Genomic DNA, 21607 nt, shown 5'->3' with positions numbered 1-21607 from the left:
CTACTGAAACACTGAACACCAAGCAATTTGTAGGAAGAAAGAGTAAAGCCATGTAAAAAACAAAGTTCATTTCACATTGCAATTTCCATTGCTTAGTTAAATGACCAAGTAAAAGCAATTTCACAGGTCTGCCTTTAAGTATGTTCACAGCTTAGGCTACCACTACTTTCTCCCATCAGTGCCTGGATATTGCAGACTTTTTCATCTTTTTTTTTTAGGCAATGAGAGCATCTTGGCTGCAGTACCCAGACAGAAGAGGAGAAACCAAGATGTAGGTGATAGGATATCCTATCCTGTCAAATTGTATCAGCATTGTGATTCAAGACATCTCTCTAAGGCTAAATTCAGACTTTTCTGTTTGAGATCAAGTATGTAGAAGTACAGAGGGCATTGAAATTTTTTTTTGTTACATTTGTACCCCGCGCTTTCCCACTCATGGCAGGCTCAATGCGGCAATGGAGGGTTAAGAGACTTGCCCAGAGTCACAAGGAGCTGCCTGTGCCTAAAGTGTGAATTGAACTCAGTTCCTCAGGACCAAAGTCCACCACCCTAACCACTAGGCCACTCCTCCACTGTTGCTACTATTTGAGATTATATTCCACTAGCAACATTCCATGTAGAAGTCGGCCCTTGCAGATCATCAATGTGGCCGCGCAGGCTTCTGCTTCTGTGAGTCTGACGTCCTGCACGTACGTGCAGGACGTCAGACTCACAGAAACAGAAGCCTGCACAGCCTTCTACATGGAATGTTGCTAGTGGAATAGCAACATTCCATGTAGAATCTCCAATAGTAGCAACATTCCATGTAGAATCTCCAATAGTATCTATTTTATTTTTGTTACATTTGTACCCTGCGCTTTCCCACTCATGGCAAGCTCAATGCGGCTTACATGGGGCAATGGAGGGTTAAGTGACTTGCCCAGAGTCACAAGGAGCTGCCTGTGCCTAAAGTGTGAATTGAACTCAGTTCCTCAGGACCAAAGTCTACCACCCTAACCACTAGGCCACTCCTCCACTCCAAAAATGATATTATCATTAAGTTCAGGGCCTCTTAAAACCATTCCTAGCCTTGCTTCCCTACCAGTTAGGTTTTTAGGACATCCCCAATGAGTATGCATGAGATACATTTGCATACATTGGAGATCCAACATATGCAAATTAATCTCATGCATAATCAGTCTGAATATCCTGAAAAAAAAAAAACCCAGCTGGCTGGGGCTTTCCTGAGGACAGGTTTGAGAAGCTCTAATTGAGTTGGTAATGTAACAGTAGGCAATATTTATTACAATAGTACATAAACTAAATAGATATCAGTAGTAAAATGAAATTGAACATGATCATAGATAATAAAGAAATGGTGAAATTGATTTCTATTCCCAACACCTTCCTTCCTTATTGAACTCACATCCAACTTGTACAATCGCAGGCTATTCAACATAACAGGCTGGGATGTCAGCTCTGTTTTTACACACCCTTAAATTATGACTGCTATAGACTGGAAGCGTATTATAGCCAACAACTTTACACCTGTCATAATTCTTATATATTTCAAATCAACTCCTACTTGCTTGTCATTGTTGGAGACAGGATGCTAGACAAATTTTACTAGAGTAAGATAAATCTGATTAATCTTTTTTGACCAGAGAGTCAGATCAAGGGAGAACGCTAAATGTAGTGTACCTAGATTTCAGAAAAGCCTTTGACACAGCTCCACGAAGGTGACTTACAAATAAACTGAGTGCCCTTGGTATGGGCCTTAAAATGACTGACTGGATAAGAAACTGGTTGAGTGAGAGGCAACAAAGGATAGTGGTAAATGGAGTTCACCTTGAGGATAAGGACATTACCTGTCAGGTGGTACAGGGACTGGCCCTTGATCCTGTTCTTTTAAACATTTTTATAAGAGATATTGCAAAAGGGCTGTCAGGAAAGGTTTTCCTGTTTGCAGATGATTTCAAATTCTGCAACAGGGCAGACACCCTTGAAGATGAGGAGGATCTAATGAAGCTTGAAGAAAGGTTTAGAATTTTGCAGCTATGATTTAATACTAAAAAATGCAGTGGTACAGTATAGGGATTGAAGTACTGTGCATATAATATGAGTGGGGACCTGGGAATGATTACTACTACTACTACTTAACATTTATAAAGCGCTACCAGGGTTACGCAGCGCTGTACAATTTAACACAGAGGACAGTCCCTGCTCGAAGGAGCTTACATCTTATGATGGCCAAACAAGTAGAAAAGATGAAAACAAAAGCCAGAAGGATCCTTCAGTACACTGGGAGAAAAATGGCCAGTAGGAAAAAGAAGATACATAGTAACGTGGAGGGGCATAATCGAACGTCGCCGGCCAAATAGGTCGCTGGCGATCTATTGTGGCGGCGGCGCTACAGCTGGCCGGAACCGTATTATCGAAAAAGATGGCCGGCCATTTTTTTTTTGATAATATGGTTTAGCCCAGCCAAATGGCTTGGATTTCGCTGGGTTTGAGATGGCCGGGTTTGTTTTTCAGCAATAATGGAAAAAAATACAGGCGATCTCCAACCCGGCAAAATCCAAGCCATTTGGTCGTGGGAGAAGCCAGCATTTGTAGCGCACTGATCCCCCTGACATGCCAGGACACCAACTGGGCACCCTATACATGTGGGTACAGTGAGTTTTGGAGGGCTCCCATTACCAGCACAAGTGTTACAGGTGAGGGGGGGATGGGTCTGCGTCCACCTGCCTTAAGTGCACTGAGGTACCCACTAAAAGTGCTCCAGAGACAGGACTTGTTGCTGCTGTATAAGCTTGCCACACCAGTTGACACCTGAAGACTAATCTCTTTGAAAAAGTCCTTTATTTGAATAAGCACATTTACTCACAGTTAACTGCAGATCAGAGGTTGTGCCCCACTGGCAAAGAATCTCCCTGGTACGGAGATTAGCAGTAGGTCAGAGCTAGCAGAATGCTGTACAATGCCCTCTTTCAGCCACATTCAAGGTAATGACGGGAAAGCGGCGATGCTGTCAAAAACCCAGCTTTCGATTATACCGATTTCTCCGCTTTTCCGAGATGGCCGGCCATCTCCCGATATATGTCGGGAAATGGCCGGCGATCACTTTCGATTATAAGCTGGATAGTAACATAGTAGATGACAGCAGAAAAAGACCTGCACGGTCCAACCAGTCTGCCCAACAAGATAAATTCACCTGTGCTACTTTTTGTGTACACCTTACCTTGATTTGTATCTGCCATTGTCAGGGCACAGACCTTAGAAGTCTGACCAGCTCTAGCCCCGCCTCCCAACCACCAGCCCCACCTCCCCCCACCGGCTCTGCCACCCAATCTCGGCTAAGCTTCTGGGGATCCCTTCTTTCCGAGCAGGATTCCTTTAAGTTTATCCCACGCATGTTTGAATTCCGTTACCGTTTTCATCTCCACCACCTCCCGCGGTGAAAAAAGATGAAAGATGAAAAAAGATGATAGTGCTTCTGTATTTCTGGTGAGACCTTATTTGGAGTACTGGGTACAGTTTTGGAGACTAAACCATAAGGGGACAGACTTAAAGATCTCAATATGTATACTTTGGAAGAAAGGCAGGATAGGGGAGATATAATAGAGTTATTTAAATGCCTCTGTGGCATAAATGCACAGGCGGCAAGTCTCTTTCAGTTGAAAGGATGTTCTGGAATTAAGAGGCATAGGATGAAAGTGAAAGAGGAGAGACTCTAAGAAACGTAGCAACATAGAAAAATGAAAGCAGATAAAGATCTACCCAGGTCTACCCAGTCTGTCCATCTATACTATCTACATCCTTTCCTCTCCCTTAGAGATCTTATGTACTTGTTCCAACCTTTCTTGAATTCACATACAGTTTTCGTATCAACCACCTCCACTGGGAGGCAATGCCACGCATTAAGCACCCTTTCTGTGAAGAAGTATTTCCTCAGGTCACTCATGAGTCTGTCCCCTTTCACCTTCTTTCAGGGAGGTTGGTGAATGCATGGAACTATTTCCCAGCAGAGGTGGTGGAAACGAGAACTGTATATGAATTCAGGAAAGCAAGGGACACACACAAATTATCTCTAATGAGGAGGAAAAGATTATTAGTTGATATAGATGGGCAGACTGGAGAGGCCGTTTGGTCTTTATCTGCTGCCATTTTCTAAGGCGGCAATATTCAGCTGGCAGCGGGCAGCATGCAGCATTTTGTTTTCAATGATGACTGTTGTTTTTTAAGGAAAATCATTTTTTATTGAATACAAATATGCAATATACCAATAGGAGAAGAACAAAAAGACAACAACAATTAACAAATATAATATGCTGAAGTGCGCAATCAGTCATCCAATTTATAGATTGGCGTATAATGTCCTACAGAAAGTCTGAGGATTAAAAAAACCCTTACAACCACTCTAAGAAGTGAACAAATTCTATTCAGAAATTCCTCCCTTTCCCCCTCCCCTTCCCTTCGCCCCCTCAAACCACTCCTCCCCCGTACTCCCCTGGCATCAGACAATGATGACCTGGGGTAGGAAAAGGACAGTAGCTGAGGAATATAAATCTCCCACTACTATAACACTGAATATAAAAATAATGAGAAGCTTGGACTCTTATAGGCCCCTACTAAAAATAACCTCTCTAAATAGGCAAAATAAATCAGTCACACCACCAACCTATCTATCCCTATGCAGTCCCCCCCCCCCTTAACCTCCACTTGAAACACCCCCCCCCCCCTTCCAGGGACCCTTAGTAAACCTCTTAAAGCAATACAAAAAGGACTGGTTCATGAGAAGACTACGAACTCTAGGGAACAATGCCATGACATAAGGTTCCCAGACAGACCAACATTTTTTCCACTGCTTCAGGGTCAGACGCGCATCCCTTGCTTCCATGAGTAATAGGTTATGAAATGCATTCTTCCAAGACCAGAAACTAGGAACAGTGTCCTGAGTCCAACATTGATGGATGCATTTCTTCCCCACCACAGCAGCCTTGTAGATAAATACCCATTCTCCACTGGTAAGAACAGCATCCTGGCCCCTCTGCCGAAGTATAAAGTTTGCATGCGTGGTGATAATACGTTTATGTAACAATTGCTCCCAATATCTAAGCAAATTAGACCAATATTGTTATATAGCTGGACAATACCACAGAGCATGAGCAAATGTGGCATTGAGGCAGCCACATTTGGCGCAAGACTTTGTCTCCTGACATCCTGCATAATACGCTTGTCGAAGAGAGAAATAGGACCTAGTAAGAATCCGAAATTGACATTCTCTATAATTGGCATTATATATATATACTGCGGGATCTGCTGCAATAATTGCAGGACATCTCAAGAGGGCACCCAAGATCCTTATGCCATCGATGTGCCAACATAGTGAAATCTTTACCAGGGATAAGTAAAAGAATAGCTTTATAAAGATTAGCAACCGAGATGCAGATGCTGGTCGGAAAAAGTTGTCCAACAACAAAAACACCCCTCGGGAACAACTCGACACAAGGGACTGAAGATAATAAACGGCCTGTATATATGCGAAAAAATTTAATGGGTGTGGCTATAAACACCGCAGTAAATCAGTACAAGTTTTCAATGTGTCATCCTCCTGCAGCAGATCAGCCACATAAAATATTCCTTGTAATGCCTACTTACGAAATATTCCTTTGGGCTGACCCGGCCCAAAATCCAAATTTCCAACTAGTGGCAAAAAATCCGGGCATCGAGGGTCCTGACGCAAAGCACGCAATAAAAAATGCCAAGCATATCTCATATGATATAGAAGGACATGTGCTCGCAATCTGGAAGGCAAACTCTGCTGTGGAGCATGTAAAAGGTAGTGAGGATGAAGCGGCATAAATAACTCTTTTTCCAGAGATCAATTCATATAATGATCTGTTCCAAGCACCCAGTCCGCTAAATGCCTTAATAAACATGCCAGATTATAAAGTCTCATATTAGGTAAACCCAACCCTCCAGACCTCCAGTGGCCATATAGTTTCTCTAAATGAATTTTCGTTTCTTTCCCTCCCCAACAAAAATGAGCAAGAGGTTGTCAAAGAAGCCTAGGATCCTTTTGCAGTATGCATAGAGGTAAATGCCATAACACATTTAACCAACAAGGAAATAAAATCATGCGATATAAGCCTATTCTGCCAATGAGAGAAAGCAGCAAAGTATGCCAAGCTGTTGATGCGTGACTTGAAGTAACTGATCAATATTAAGTCTATACAGACTTCTAATATTAATAGGTAACAGAATACCCAAATATCTAAAACTTCACAAGGCCCATTTTAGAGGAAATTCTCCCTTCCAATGAGTACGAACTTCTGGATACAATGCTAACCTCTCCGACTTATGCATGTTAGGACGGAATCCGGAGAAGGAGCCATACTCAGCGGTTTTCAAAAAGAATTGGGAGAGAAAGAGCAGGTGACGACAGGTGTACTAACAAATCATCAGCAAAAGCTGAAATCTTAAACTTGTAAGTTCCCATGGTAATCCCTCGAAACTCTGGATTACTCACAATTTCCCTGATCAGAGGGTCCAAGGTAAGGGCAAACAACAACGGAGACAGTGGATACCCCTGGCGAGTGCCACTAAGAATAGGGAATGACTCTGAGATCTGTCTGTTAACCGTAACTCTATCCGCTGGATCTGTATATAATGTCTGAATAGCCCATGCGAAGAAACCCTCGATATCCATAGTACTGTGAACAAGAATCCCCAGGTGACTCTATCAAAGGCTTTTTCAGCATCAAAGCTAATTAGAAGTGTGGGGATGTGGGACTCTTGTATTTGCTCTAACAAAGCCAAAATAGTGCGAATGTTTTTAACCACTTGTCTCCCTCTAATGAAACCCGCTATCACCGATGGTAAGATACACACTAGCCAGTTAGCCACAATTCCTGCCAGGAACTTCGCCTCATATCCAATTAGAGAAATAGGTCTGTAAGGTTCAGGAAAGGTGGGGTCTTTCCCCGGTTTTGGGAATACTATGATCTCCACAATACGGAGGGATTCAGGTAAACTTTGAGTCTCTATTATGAAATAATATAAGGACCCTGGCTTTCTTCCCCTATCCGGAGCTTCAACATAATCCCCAACCCACCAGGTGTTTAATTTCAGTTGAGGAAAGATGGGTCTCCTGGAGTATAGCTATTGTGGTCCCTTTGCGATGTAAGCTATGTAAAATCTCTTTTCTTTTAATGGGGGACGTTATACCCCCACATTCCATGAGTAAACTCTCCAGTCCTTCATGTAATATCTCCTAGGCATGACCAATAAAAAATGTCAAGTTTCCATAACACCCAGGTATGTCGTCCTAGCCTCCAACATACTCTGCTATACCAACTACGTCTCCTTAGTGTCATCTGGTCCCCATAAGCCCCACAAAAGAGAGTGGTTCTCAAACAGCAAGACTGCCTCTACCATAAATCTCACCCTATCCCCTCCTCCTAGAACTCCTCCCCTTCTCCTTCCCCCCCTCCTTTTGTCCCCCAGCCCTCTTCAAACCCTTACAGCTCCTATGAGCTGTCACGCAATGATCACCTTCCCCCCCACCAATTCAAGGTCCTAACTTCCCAACAAATCCAACCCATATCAACAGAATATAATCTTATAATTGGTATTTGCAAATCACCCCAGTATTCAAAAGGAACTCTAAAGTAACCCCCTCTTAAGTATGCAACAATATAACCCAAATCCTGGTTCTCAGAGAACTGGCAACTAGAGCTGACACTACTCCCTCAAAGACTAACACACCCCCTCACCTGTATATGAAGCATCTCTGAAAATGTGTGTCACTGCTAACACATCCCTGTGAACAGGCCAATAATAGATACAGAAAAAAAAGGGGGGGAGAGAGAAGGGGAGGGGAACACAAACAAAGGAAGCAGGTAAAAAGGAATATAGGTATTCAGCCCCACAAGTATCCCCCCCACCCATCCCGATCCAAAACTTACTATGCAAAGGACCAATTCTCATCCTCATAGAAAGTATATTAACCAGCATAGATCTCAAACCTCATCCTGTCATGGGCTGAGGAAGAACCACACTCACATCACTAGATCCTCCCCAAACCGTCTACAAGAAATACTGGTTAAAGAGCTACATATCTGAAGAGGACCAATCAAATCAATTCTGCAACAAGATGAGTATGGAGGCAAACATGGCCCCAATAATCATTAAAAACAAGGGGGAGGGGAAATGGGGAAATCAGAGACAGATATTTATTCGATAAAAAGGCTTATTCGAGTCCCCTCTCTGAAGAGGTATAAGAGATAGCGTAACAGACCAAGGTAGCAGTCAGTATATCTCAATCCACCAAAATTCAAAGTATAACCTTAACGTCCAACAAGCGTGGTATAGTCCAATTGCCTCATGACGCTGGCTCCGATGAGGAGGAAGGTTGTGGCAGGGATTCCAAAAAGGCAAGGGCTTCTCCAGGCTTGGTAAAGAAATGGGTTTGACCCTCATGAGTAACCCTGAGCTTTGCCGGATAAAGCAAGGCAAAATGAACACTTAACTTAATTAACGAGGAACAGACTGACACAAAAATTTTCCTTTGCTGCTGAATAGTCTTGAAAGCAAAGTACCTTGAAATTTTGATGTTTTAGAATAGAATCTCCTCGAATAGTATGTCGAATCAGCATCTTATCAGTGTAGTTCAAAACCTTCATAATCACCATTCTAGGTTTATCTCTGGATGAATTCATGGGGCCCAGTCTATGGGCCCTTTCAAACCGGAAGTGGAGTAGTTGTTATCCAAGGTTCAACGCTGATGGCAGCCATGATTCTAAAAAGCTCACAAGGTCTGAAATACCAGCAGTCTCAGGTAATCCGACCAGACGTAGGTTGTTCCGTCACGATCGATTTTCCAGATCATCCACCTTGCTTTCTAGGTCAGCCACCCATTTCTTTAGGCAGTCCTGTTCACCAGCTATAGCTTGCGCCTGCTCCTCCAGCATTGAGGTTGTGTGTAAACCTGCATCGAGTTCCAGACATACACTGTCAATTTGTTCATGAGCCTCCTCGGTTCCATTGAGCAAATGCTGCAGCTTAGAATCCAGTGCTTCCTCTACCGCAGCTTTAACCTCCGTCACCAACTCAACTGTCCACATGCCATTCTCCTGAGGGCTTGAGGTGCCATGTGAGTCCACCATTTTGGCCTCTACCATCCATTGTTTATCCTGCTCCTTGTGTAGCTACTTTGAGGCCATATTCTTAAATCCACCTTCGAGAGCGTTTATCTCCACACAATTATTATTATTATTATTAGCATTTGTGTAGCGATACCAGACGCACTCAGCGCTGAACACCTGACACAGACAGACAGTCCCTGCTCAATAGAGCTTACAATCTAAAATAATACAGACAAGGCAATTAAGGGCGAGGGAAGTACTGGGTGAGAAGGAACAAGGGGGGGGGGGGGGAGGCAAATGAGTAGTGGCTAGGAGCCAAAAGCAGCAGTGAAAAGGTGGGTTTTCAGCATAGATCTGAAAACAGGTAGAGATGGAGCTAGATATACAGGCTCAGGAAGTTTATTCCAGGCATAAGGTGCTGCGAGAGAAAAGGAATGAAGCCTGGAGTTAGCAGTGGAGGAGAAGGGGGACAACAAGAGAAATTTGTCCAGTGAGCGAGGGTCATGGGGAGGAATGTAGGGAGAGATGAGAGTGGAGAGGTAATGGGGGGCTGCAGAATAGATGCATTTAAAGGTCAGTAAGAGAAGTTTGAACTGCATGCGGAAGCGGACAGGGAGCCAGTGAAGTGACTTGAGGAGTGGGCTTGTGTGGGTATAATGATTTTGGCGGAAAATAAGCCGTGCTGCAGAATTTTGGACAGACTGGAGAGGAGAGAGATAACTGAGCGGAAGACCACTGAGAAGTAAATTGCAATAATCCAAGCGAGAGGTGACAAGGGTGTGGATAAGGGTTTTGGCAGTGTATTCAGAAAGGAAGGGGCAAATTTTGCTAATGTTGTAGATAAAGAAACGACAGGTTTTGGCAATCTGTTGAATATGTGCAGAGAAGGAGAGAGAGGAATCAAAGATGACACCAAGATTACGAGCCAAAGAGACAGGGAGGATGTGAGAGCCATTGTTGGCTACTCCCTGCACCCAGTTGGGGGGTGATTTGTAGGCAAATAAGCAGATTGTTATTGAACCAGCAGGGAAATCCCGGGAGCTATTACAAGCTGCTGCTCCCGGCCTTGGCGATCACGTGACCTGACTGTTGTTTTTTAAATTATGCTTTGATATTAAATCCTGGGCCATATCTAGGTACTGACACTACATATCTTGGTATGTGCACATGGATAGCATTTAACTGGAAAAGTACTAATATCCAGCTCTTAACTATTTAAGTTAAATTCATCTAAGATAGGACTACTTTTTTTTTTTTGCGGTCCTATTTGACCGGTTAACTTAATTGGTTATGTGTCAACTCCACCACTTGGCCACCCACATAATAGCTGAAAGGAAGTTCTGGAACAAGAGGGCATATGATGAGGTTGAAGGGAGATAGACTCAAAATTATTCTAAGGAAATTCTTTTCTAAGGAAAGTATAGCAGATGCGTGGAATGACCTCCCAGTGGAGAGGGGGGGGACTGTATTTAAATTCAAGAAAGCATGGGATAGGCATGTGGGATCTCTTAGGGGGGAAAAGAGATAGCAAATGATATGAATGACCTTTATCTGCCGTCATTTTCTCTGTTTCTATGTTAACCCATAAACTCACTTTGAATATTGACCCCTATGGGCCTGATATTCAGCTTGTGCTGGTAAGCGGCTTGTAAGATGCTCACAGTTGCAGGCTGAATTAACCCTGAATATTCAATGCTGGGATTATGTCTCACCTCCAGCACTGAATATCCAGGTTAGTGTGGCAACCTGGAAGTTAACTGGGCACTGGTTGTTATTCAGATGTTTGGTTAACTTGGCAGATAAAATTAGGAAAACTTTTGCTGTCCTAACTTTATCCACTTATTTAGCCAGTGAGCAGACTGAATATCGCCGCTAACCAGCTAAGTAGTAGCGCTGCTCAAACTTCACCCCTGAACTTCCTATAGTCTAGCCAGTTAGGGGATGGAAGGTTGGAGTGTCCCTACAAGCATTGTGTAGGTGGGTTTAGAAAGTGCCCTAAGGATGGAACTTTTCAAACTATCCACCTAGGTGCAAAGTCAACAGATACTTAGCTTCCCTTTGAGAAAATTACCATGAACAGGAAGTATCTACAGACCTTTGCACCTGCTTTCGGGTATAATTTCTCTGGAAAACAATATCTGTGGTGTTTTTTTGCTAATGGATTGTCTTTCTTTTCTTCTCCTGTTTGTCTGCTTGCGGCGACCTAGAATTAGCAGAAGCTAGCACAGCACCACTGGTTGTCACTCCTACTCCTTCATGACTTTCTGGGGAAAGATGTTGGGGCCCTCTCTCCCTCTCTCTAACTGTAGGCTTTGCACAGAGCGATCAGCTGCAAAGAAAACATTCTCCCCCTCTCAATGGTAGCAGTCAAGGAAGCAGTGGCTTTTTCTGGCACACAAATGATATCATTGGGGGGGGGGGGGGGGGTTGTCATAGCAGAGGTATAAGGAACCCCTTCATGACATCAATTGTGTTGCAAAAGAAGCCACTGTTTCTTCGGCAGCTAGACAACATCTGCTACATTATACAGAGGGTAGTCACCATGGAGAATAATGGACTGGGGAAAATGTGTCCTTTGGTTGTAGTTTGGCATCTCAAAGCTAAACTAAAAGGACCTATAGTAAGTGCTTCAAATCTTCATGTTAGGAAAGTGAATAAACTTAAAAGGAAAGGGAGATCAGTATGATTTTCAAAGGCCATTACTAATAACAAAAAAAGTAAGGGAAACAGATTAGCATTCAAGTGTTACAGAGAGGGAAGACAGGAAAGATGGTTTGGAAAAGCTAAGATACAGAATAGAACATTTAAACAAGACAAGAAAGGTACAAGTAGAAGAAAAGATTAGCAAGGGTGTTAAAGTGAGATTACAAGACTATTTTCAGGTATGTCAGTAAAGAAGGAAGTGCAGGAGTGAAACTAAGACTGAGAGGAAGAAATGACGAATATGTAGAGGATGGCAAGGATATGTGGAAATGCTAAACAAATACTTTTACTCAGTGGCAGATGATCAATTTCTCTGCGCTGTTCCGAACAGCGCTTTAAAATGACCGCTGAAACAGCATGGGAGAATAATGCCCCTATGATTAACACTAATAAGATGCAAATTGATTCGCGTTATTAGCATTGATCATGGGGTAAGTTCTGTGGGAGGATTGTGCCTGGGCAATTGCTCCGACCCACTCCCCCAAACTCAAGGCCTGGAGGTCCTGAAAATACCCAGTGGTCCAGTAGGACCGCAAGCTTGCCCCCTCCGATGGCCTACCTCAAAGTTGGAGGAGGGAGGAACTAGCACTCCCTCCTTCCCTTATATTGACGCTAAGCCCCACCTATCATGTCCCAGGATACAGCAGCTAGGGCAGGGCACCGCCATTTTGTGGTGCTGCCCGCAGAGGAGGGAGAGAGTGCTAGTTCATCCCTCCTCCAACTTTGAAGTAGGCCACCAGGGTATTTTCAACTTTGAGGTAGGGTGTTGGGGGTGGGGGGGTGGTGTCTGGGTTAGCGATCCCACTGGACCTGGGTATTTTCAGTGTTGGGAGGTTATCTGCTTAGGGGGGGGGTGAGGGATCTGGGGTCCACCAGACCTCCAGGCCTCTGTGTTTGGGGGTGGGGTGGGGGGGCCTGGAAGCATGCAAATGCATGCTGGACAGGGTCTTCCCATTCCTACCCAATGACCTGGCAAATCCTAAAATCAGCTCCGAGCTGGCATATGATTTGCCATGGGAGCAGCACCCTTGTTTGGCACGCTGCCTGCTGAGCATTGGGGAGGAATGTTAATGGTCCTGCTTAGCATGCATTTGCATGCTATTAGCGTTCAGAGCTGGGAAGCTTGTTGTTTCATGCACTAGATGGCTCTGATCCTCGGGCGGAAGCAAACGCTAGTGCCCGCGTTTGTTTCTGATCATCTTCACCTCAGTGTTCATGAAAGAAGGGGTGGAGAAGGACTATAGCTATCTGGAAGGGAGCATGTTCTGGGTATGATTTGGGTGGACGTGAAACATGCTGGTCAGTATTCAAAAGCAGTTATTTGTAGACCAGTTTATTTATTTGGACTTTTGCTCACACCTGAAAATGTACAACTTTTTAAAATTGCTGATTTTCAAAGGTACTATGAGGGCAATTCTATAAAGCAAAGCCTATTTTAGGCACCAAAAAGGTGTCTATTTAGAACATATGTCCTAAAAGTAAGCACTTACCTTTCTCTATAGTGTAACAGTGTAACGGGTCAAAAACATGCTTATTTTTTAGACAGGATCACTTACACCAGCAAAGAAAGGAGGTGTTGATGCCCCTGTACAAGTTGTTGGTGAGGATCCAGTTGGAATATTGTGTTCAGTTCTGGAATGTGTATCTCTCCAAGCATATAAAAGACTTGCGATGGTACAGAAGAAGGCAACAAAAATGATATGGGATTTGCCCAAAAGATGTATGAGAAGAAGAAAGAGGTAAAGGAAATATGATACAGACATTTAAGTACTTGAAAGGTACTAATTTGCAAACAAATCTCTTCCAGAGATGTGGAGGTGGTTGAACTGGAGGACATGAACAGAGGTAGCAGGTTAATAGACTTAGGAGTCTTTTTCACAGAGAGGGTAGAAGATGCCTGGAATGCCCTTCTGGTCGAGGTGGTGGAGTCAAAGACAGTGAGGGAATTAAAAAAATGCATGGAATAAACAAAGGGGATGCCTAAATAAAAAGAGGATGGAAGGAAAACATGGCTGCTGAGGTATTATGCTGGGCAAAAGTAGCTGGGAACTAAGACCAGTGCTAGATAGACTTCTACGGTCTGTGTCCCGCAAATGGCAAAAAACAGATGTAGATTCAGCAACTTCAGTGGTTAAGAACTAAGGCCAGTGTGGACAAACTTCTTCAGTCTGTGGCTCGCCAATGGTAGAAGACAGATGAGGATCAAGTCTGCATATTTTATATTACTTTAATATCATATGCTATGAGTGAGGGTGCTGTGCATCTCAAGAGGGAAGGGAAAACATCTTAATATTGAAATTAGCAAGCTAAATACTGTTAGCAATACTTTCGGTTTTAACATATATTGTTCTAACACTGCATCATATTTAACTACTTATATTTGGTTAGCATGATGGCAAACAACCAACCATGAATGACTATAACCTGCTTAGAATGGCGGGTGTGGCCCCTTGATGGCCAAACTTCCTTTATGGGTCTTCAATAATAGTGTTACTTTCATCCCACTTTTGGCTGACATCATTGTTTCAGCTGGTTGTCTTGACATTGTGCTGTTCACTCCTTCTGCTCTTGTTCCACAGTTAAGTTATACCCAAATATTTAGCTCCAATATCTGGGGACCAGATGGCGCTGAATATCTGTGTATAACAGAGAAAGCTGATAGTTATCCTGATTAGTCGGATAACCATCTGGATACTTAGAACAGCACTTTGCTATTCTAACTCACTAGGATACCGGAGCTGAGTAATGTCGGTTTCTGGGTAACCCTTGGCTCCACCCAGGCTCTGCCCTCAAACCACCCTGACACTATCCAGATAGCACCAGGGTGTTCTATAGAAACTTTCAGCAGTATTATCCAGATCACGCTGCTGAAAATATGGGTATAGCCCAGTTAGCGGCACTTATCCAGGAATCAGCATCTACTACCTGGATAAGACTGTATATTATTAAGTATATAGAATGTTTGTACATTTGGGAGGCTCGCCAGGTGCCCTTGGCCTGGATTGGCCGCTGTCGTGGACAGGATGCTGGGCTCGATGGACCCTTGGTCTTTTCCTAGTGTGGCATTACTTATGTACTTATGTATATATTGCATTATTATATATTATTAAGGTCTAAACAACTGAACTTAGAGCTCTCTAAAATATAGCCCTGTTCCAAATGCTTTTTTGGTTTTCAATAACCTTAAAGCAGACATTTTAGATCTTTTTAATAAAATGATAATAAAATTTAATTTCAGTGAATGAGCTTATTAGGGGATTATTTACAAATAGTGTGTGTTAATACGCATTATCCACAGACCCCAATGTGGTAAATAATGCACACTTAGTAAATGACCCTCATTCTGATGTAAAACAGAAGCTAAAAATAGCTTCTGAATTTGGTGGAAGGCACCAAACAAGTCCAAAGCTGTGAAAATGAACACAGTTTGCAATGGGAACTATTCAATACACTTTTACAGACAAAGATGCAGACAGGAGTCAAGAAGTCTGTATGTCTGCAAACTGTTCAAAGCTCTTGCAAGCACTGAATGACAATGAGTTTGCAATTGTTCCATACTGATGTCATCCTATGAAATGACATTTCATTATTATCTGCCTCTCTGTCTTTCTTCTGTGACAGTGCCATCTGGAGCAGACTCAAATGCTGCTGATCAATCTAATTTCTAATCAATACAGCACATTCTAATCAGATGCAGAGTATGCACTAAGGCTATCCATTGGCCCTGCTGAGACATATAAACCACTTTATATTTGGTCTTGTGGTTTATAAATGCCAACAAAAGCCTTTGGCAGCATTCCACTTTTACCATCAGTAAAACCCTCAGTGGGTTTTTATATTCTGTTTCATTCCTTTTTAACTAATAGATTTTTATCCTAATGTAGGATTATATTCGGGGGCCATATATAACCTTCTTAACACTTTATTGGAAACATTGTTTGTTTACCGTCCACTTAATCATTCACTCTAATGAAAGGCGAGTGTATGAAGTTATTCTTGTACCAATGTTTTCAATAGAAAATCTAACTGCTAATGTCATCAGGTTTATTGATTAAGGGGCCCTTTTTTCTAAAGGGTGTTAAGCCCTTAATGCACAGTTAGCACATGCCAACAGGCTATCACAAAGTGCGTTAAAACGTTTTGAGGTATTTTGCTTGTTTGCAAGTGGTAACCTGTGCGTTATGAATTTTAAAATATATATATTTTTAAGAAGGGGCATGTCATAGGTGAAGAGCGGGTGTGGATGTGTTAACCAGTTAATATGTTAGGATTAGTTTACACTGACTGGATAATCCAGGGCTAGTAGCATGAGAGCACTTAGTGGTTAAGTACTTTCACATTAACTGTTTGCAGATACTGCATGTTAATAACAACATTAGTGTACGATCTCCATATTTAAAAAAATTGAAAAAGCTTTAAAAATGTGCCACGTTAAATCTGGGCATATATCTGGGTAGAACATGTTTAACCTAGATTTTACAATTTAGTAAAAAGGCCCCTTAAATACTGAAATTTGAATTGCTTCTCTTTGCCCAGTTCAAAGTAAATGAGATATTGAAACATGCGATTCCATTCATCTGATGTGGACAAAGACAAGGGTACAAAAAAAAAAATAAGTGCAACGTTGGCAACCTTGGAGATAATTCAAGATAGGGAAAAAAGTTTAAATGGTGCCTTATTTTCTAGACTGAGTCAACCTGTGAAAGAGCTAATGCTCAGCACTTTTGTTGTTTACATGGCTTCCGATGATCTAGTCACTATTGTTACTTCTCCAGTGCAATTATTGGAAACCATTACCTGTCTGGTGCTATGAAATGGGGTAGAGTTAAAAGTAACATACCATGTGCACACACAACACAAAATAACTACATCAGGGACATCAGGGAAGGTGGAATACTATAACAACACATACTCTATTGTTATACTATTCCACCCACCTTAATGGGGAATGCTTAGGTGTAGCCACTCCATAGCCTTTGGAATCCAGGTTTCCTCCCACTTTCATTGTGTCACACGGCTTTCGCTGCTCGATGTACTCGTTCATGGTGGACTCCAGGAGGAAGGCAAACTTGCCCTTGGATTTGCGGACACGAGCTACTCCCTCAGCAGTGGTTTTAGTGAATACTGATGGCTCTGCGGATTTCATGTAGGTCCACATCTTTTCATATACTGCTATTTTTGATCTCTGCAAAGGCGAAAAAGCGGAGAGTGGTAGAAAAGATTGTATAAGCAGTTATAATGACTCATGACTCCAAAGAGCAACAAAACATACACATTAGAGTCAAACATTCAGTGGTGACTATGATGCAATAATTTAAGCACTAATGCTGGTGTTTAATACATACATTCACAATACTGTTATATGTATAAACAGCAGCACTGAATACATGTATTATATGGTCACTCTGTCGCTGCTATACATTTAATTTAGGTTTGTAGACCTAAACTGAACATGCCTGGTTGTAGAAGCAGGAATTGAGATGTACATGTTTAGAAAAATAAACAGGTTCAAAGACAGCACATAATCTTTGTGATCTTAGAAACATAACTGCTTATTATCCTGACACTGTCACATTGGCCAGTTTCCCTTGCTAGTTTGAATTTTGGAGGGGGGGGGGGGGAGCAAAAACCACTGGGGGATTAAGAGGGCAACCCCCTATCTCTCCAGTGGAGTGCTGCTGTTTCTGAAATCCTGAATGTGCTTGGTAGCAATTTCCTGATACCAGTCTTTTAGGACATAGATGTTTAGTCCTTCCTAAAACATCCCCAGATCACATCCCCTTGCACTTGGGTTTGAGATGAGCATATCATGACGTCATAAAATGGGGCTTAGATGTTTATGCAAGATAAATACAGGGCTTTTTTTGAGGGGGTACTTGGGGGTAATGAGTACCGGCACCTTTTCCATAGTCTGCTAAAATTGACCCATGGTCCCCAAGTTTTAATGAAAGAGTTCAGGCTCTACACACCAATTCTGCCTCATAGATTCTGTGACTGGTTGCAGGGGGACTGGCTGTTGTGGGGTGGGTCCCTCAGTGATCACCCCTCTCCTGAAGGGTGGCCAGTCATTTGAGTACTGGCACCTTTTTTGCTAGAAAAAACACACTGGATAAATATTTAATAGGCAGTCAATGCAATTGGACTAAAGCTGGCATAACATGATCCAATCCCTTAAAAAGCTCTGTTGAAGTTCTGCAGAACCTGTAGGCACTGCACATCTCTGTGGGGCAAACCCAGAGATTCAAGTTACACTAATCTAACCACTGCAAAATTAAAGCCCTCACGACCTGTATCCAATTCTGTTCTGAGAGATACAATCATAACTGATGAACGAGTCTCAGAACCAAAAATGTCCCCTCATTATCCTAGCAATATTCTCTCATCTACAAACTCGAATACAGTCAAACTCTGGGATCATAGTAGGACCCCTTAAGGGTTATATCAAGTCCGCCAAGCGGAGAGGAACTGTATCTGATAACCACAACCACCCTGGCTTAGAAAAATCCAGTGCAGTACTCAAAATAATTTGCCAAAAAGTTCCATCTTCTCTGGCAAAACCTGAGCCACCAGCTCCATATCCTGTCAGCCAGTTATGCTGCTATTTAATGATAGGCACCTTAAATTAGGCAGTCAGTTATAAAATTAACCCTCCTTATGTACAACTGGCAGAAATGACTGCCTATATGTATATTTACCACTGCAGCCTATCTGCTGGTTTTCTTTATTTCTCCTAGACCTCACTGCATTCATTTCTGTTTATTAATGAGCGCATCAAATTTCAAAACTCTGTTGTCTCTTTCCATTCTGGTCTGATCTGAATTATAATGATCAGTGGTTTTCAGTTGGGCTGGGGGTTGAGGCTTTCCCACAGGGCCTGTGAGATTTAGTGGTACACCTGGTTGTACCAGGTCCTTCACCCCGCCCCCCCCCCCCCTACTAAATTCCCTCTCATTCCTTCCTTTTGCGGCTGGAAACATTAAAAAAAATCAAGAAGAGACTAGCATTTTCTGAGAATGGAATTCAGCAGATACCTTTTGCAGGGAAGTCTACAGAGCTGAAGACTTTTTGTGTCTGCCGAGAAAGGAGGGGGCAGTCACAAGGCAGTGAGTAAACACCTCTAGAGCCCTTTTAATTGTGCTTTGAGGTTTCCCTTCTGCTTTATGGCTTTCTTTACTTACATTGTAGCTTGTCTCTGTACTGTTGTTTGGTTATGGTGGCACAGGCCAAGCAGTGAAGTGCTGCTCCTACAGTGGCATACAGCGCTGCGTACATCTAGTAGCGCTATAGAAATGATAAGTAGTAGTAGTACTGGCATGTGGTGAGCAGATTCTGGTCAGTGTTCCTCCTGTCTTTTTTTCCCATGGCTTGAACCGGAGGAGGATGGCTGTTTGAGAGGTAGTCTTGGGCCATATTCTAGACACAATTCAGCTCTGTTGGAATCTCTAGCACCCTCAGAAAGTATGTGAACGATGGCTATGTTGTCTTTTTGCGCTTCTGACCCTGCTACTGCCAAGTTGGCATGCCAGCCTGTATAGGCCACTTAGGCACTTTCTCTGATCTTTCTTCCTCACTTTTCTGCTGGGGTAATGCATTTTTCTGAGTCACTAGAATAGGTCGCTCAAGTCTCTTTTCTCCTGACTTTATTCTTCTTATGCATTAATGGGCTCATTTCAAAAGAAAAAAAAACGTCCAAAAAGTGGCATAAGTCTGCATTTGGACATTTTTCTCACAAAAACGTCCAAATCAGTATTTTAGAAACCTATTTTTAGATGTTTTTCTCTGAAGTCCGCCAGAAGTGCGTCCAAATCTCAAGGGGGAGTGCCAGGAGCATGTTCAGGGCAGAACTTGGGCGTTCCTAAGACTTAGGACATTTTTCAGCCATAATGGAACAAAACAAAACCAGGTCTGAAACTTAGAGATATGTAGGATTCGTTACTTTACATGAGCACACAGTTATGGAATGCATTACCCACAGACCTGAAAACAATCGACGAAACAACTATCTTTTGCAAATCTCTGAAGACATATTTCTTCAACAAGGCCTATAATGAGAACATATAGCCTCACTCATCCACCTTTCCAACCCATTCAGTTATGAAAGCCCACCTGTATAATTACCCTAATAAATCCCTTCCTTCTTCTTTCTTCCCTGAATTAAGCTCTGCATAATACTAACTGTACCCGATATATTGGAATAACTATGCTAATAAAACTACATTGAACCTGCAAATAGGTGGGAAAATGTGGGATACAAATGCAATAAATAAATAAATAAATATTGGTCCTCAAACCAACTGGCTATTCAGAATATCCCTAATGAATATGCATTTGAAATTTTGCATATGTTAGAGGCAATGCATGCAAATATACATCATGCATATTCATTAGGGATATCATAAAAACCTGACAAAAGGGAGCAAAGAGCTTGTTTTTTGTTCATTTTTATCCAATTTTGCCAGATCATAAAATATTTGACTCATCTCTTTTGCTAACTTATACTGTAGCATTGTTATTCCTAAAAGCTCTTCAATGGAATTCTAATATACAACATTCGTATGATGAATTGTTTCTTATAAATACACCAACTTACTCTGAAGAATTCTTTTGTTGACCCTGAGTCCAGTGTTCCATATGCAATTTCAGTTTGTTTGGCAAGATCTTCGGCACTTTCTATGGGGGAGACCATTCTCTCAACAGTCAAGAAAGCAGCAAGGTTAGCAGTATAAGATGAAATAATGATGAGTGTGAAGAACCACCATACACCTCCAACAATACGACCTGAGAGGGATCTAGACATGAATAATACATTACAAATTTTCTTGTCTTTTGTAACAGGAAAACATAGATGAGGTTTTGCAAAAATGAAAGAAATTATATTCATAAAGTATAATGAAATGTTATGAATGCTGATGTGAGAAAGTAAGTAGCGTCAAGAAAATGCAAAATTCTAATTCAAAAAATTACATGTGCAATTTAATGAGGTCAATTTTCAACTGGCCACTAAAAGCATAACTTTGAACAGATATGTGTTGGAAGTTATCCCTGCTATCTGTGTATTTCACTTAAAAGCATAATTATACGAAGAGTAGGGAGGGCCAGCCAGAACATTATCATATTGTTTGCTGTGTTGATATTGACGCAAAAGAGGCAGGTGTGATCCACAAACTGAAGTAGTAGAAGACGACAATGGATCAGAAAAGATGAAGAGCAAACTTTTATTAAAATAGCCCAACATGGCCATGTTTTGCCTATGACAAGCTGCTTTAGGGGCAGCGACTAAAGGGGATTCTAAAGGCACACTTCCTCTTAGTGGAGGAAAGGACTTCTGGCACCAGCCACAGCACTCCTTTAGTCACTGCCTCTGAAGCAGCAGTACGTGAAATATGGTCCACGTCGGGACCCGGGACTTGCTAATAAGATAAGTGCACTTAGGAGGTAATTTTGGAAAGGCTTTCTACATGGAAGGGATTGTTTCTAAAATAAGGTGATCTTATGGAGCTTATTTTTGAAGCATATGGACGTCTCAAAATACCTAAATGGATGTCCATGTGCTTGACATATCCAAATCCTGATTTTGCAAAGGCAGTAAAGGGATGTCCGACACTGCAGTACATCCAAATAGCAAGGGGGTATGTCGTGAGTGTGTTTTGGGTGGAACAAGGAAGGGCCCAAAATCAGGACATCCAACAGCGATTGCCAAACAGGAAGAAACATCCAAGCCTAAAAAGAGGGACATACTAAGGCCAGTTTCAGTCATGTCCAGGGTTCAAAAAGTG

The 21607-nt window shown here is 42.3% G+C and overlaps 1 protein-coding gene across 2 annotated transcripts in view; it reads right to left on the bottom strand.

Annotated features, from left to right (window-relative positions):
* The window catches only part of GRIA4 (glutamate ionotropic receptor AMPA type subunit 4), a 520316-nt gene that overhangs the window by 44321 nt on the left and 454388 nt on the right, over positions 1 to 21607 (bottom strand). For both annotated transcript variants that reach the window (XM_030199365.1, XM_030199366.1), the window contains exons 12-13: positions 20422 to 20620; positions 16769 to 17016 (exon numbers count right to left, since the gene is read on the bottom strand). In XM_030199365.1, coding sequence (XP_030055225.1) covers positions 16769 to 17016; positions 20422 to 20620 — 447 coding nt within the window. The remainder of the gene's footprint in view (positions 1 to 16768; positions 17017 to 20421; positions 20621 to 21607) is intronic.

The sequence above is a fragment of the Microcaecilia unicolor genome, chromosome 4 (assembly GCF_901765095.1).
Source record: "Microcaecilia unicolor chromosome 4, aMicUni1.1, whole genome shotgun sequence".
In the NCBI taxonomy this organism is placed as follows: domain Eukaryota; kingdom Metazoa; phylum Chordata; class Amphibia; order Gymnophiona; family Siphonopidae; genus Microcaecilia; species Microcaecilia unicolor.
Note: the sequence above shows the minus strand (reverse complement) of the source record. Positions and strands in the feature narration are given on the sequence as shown.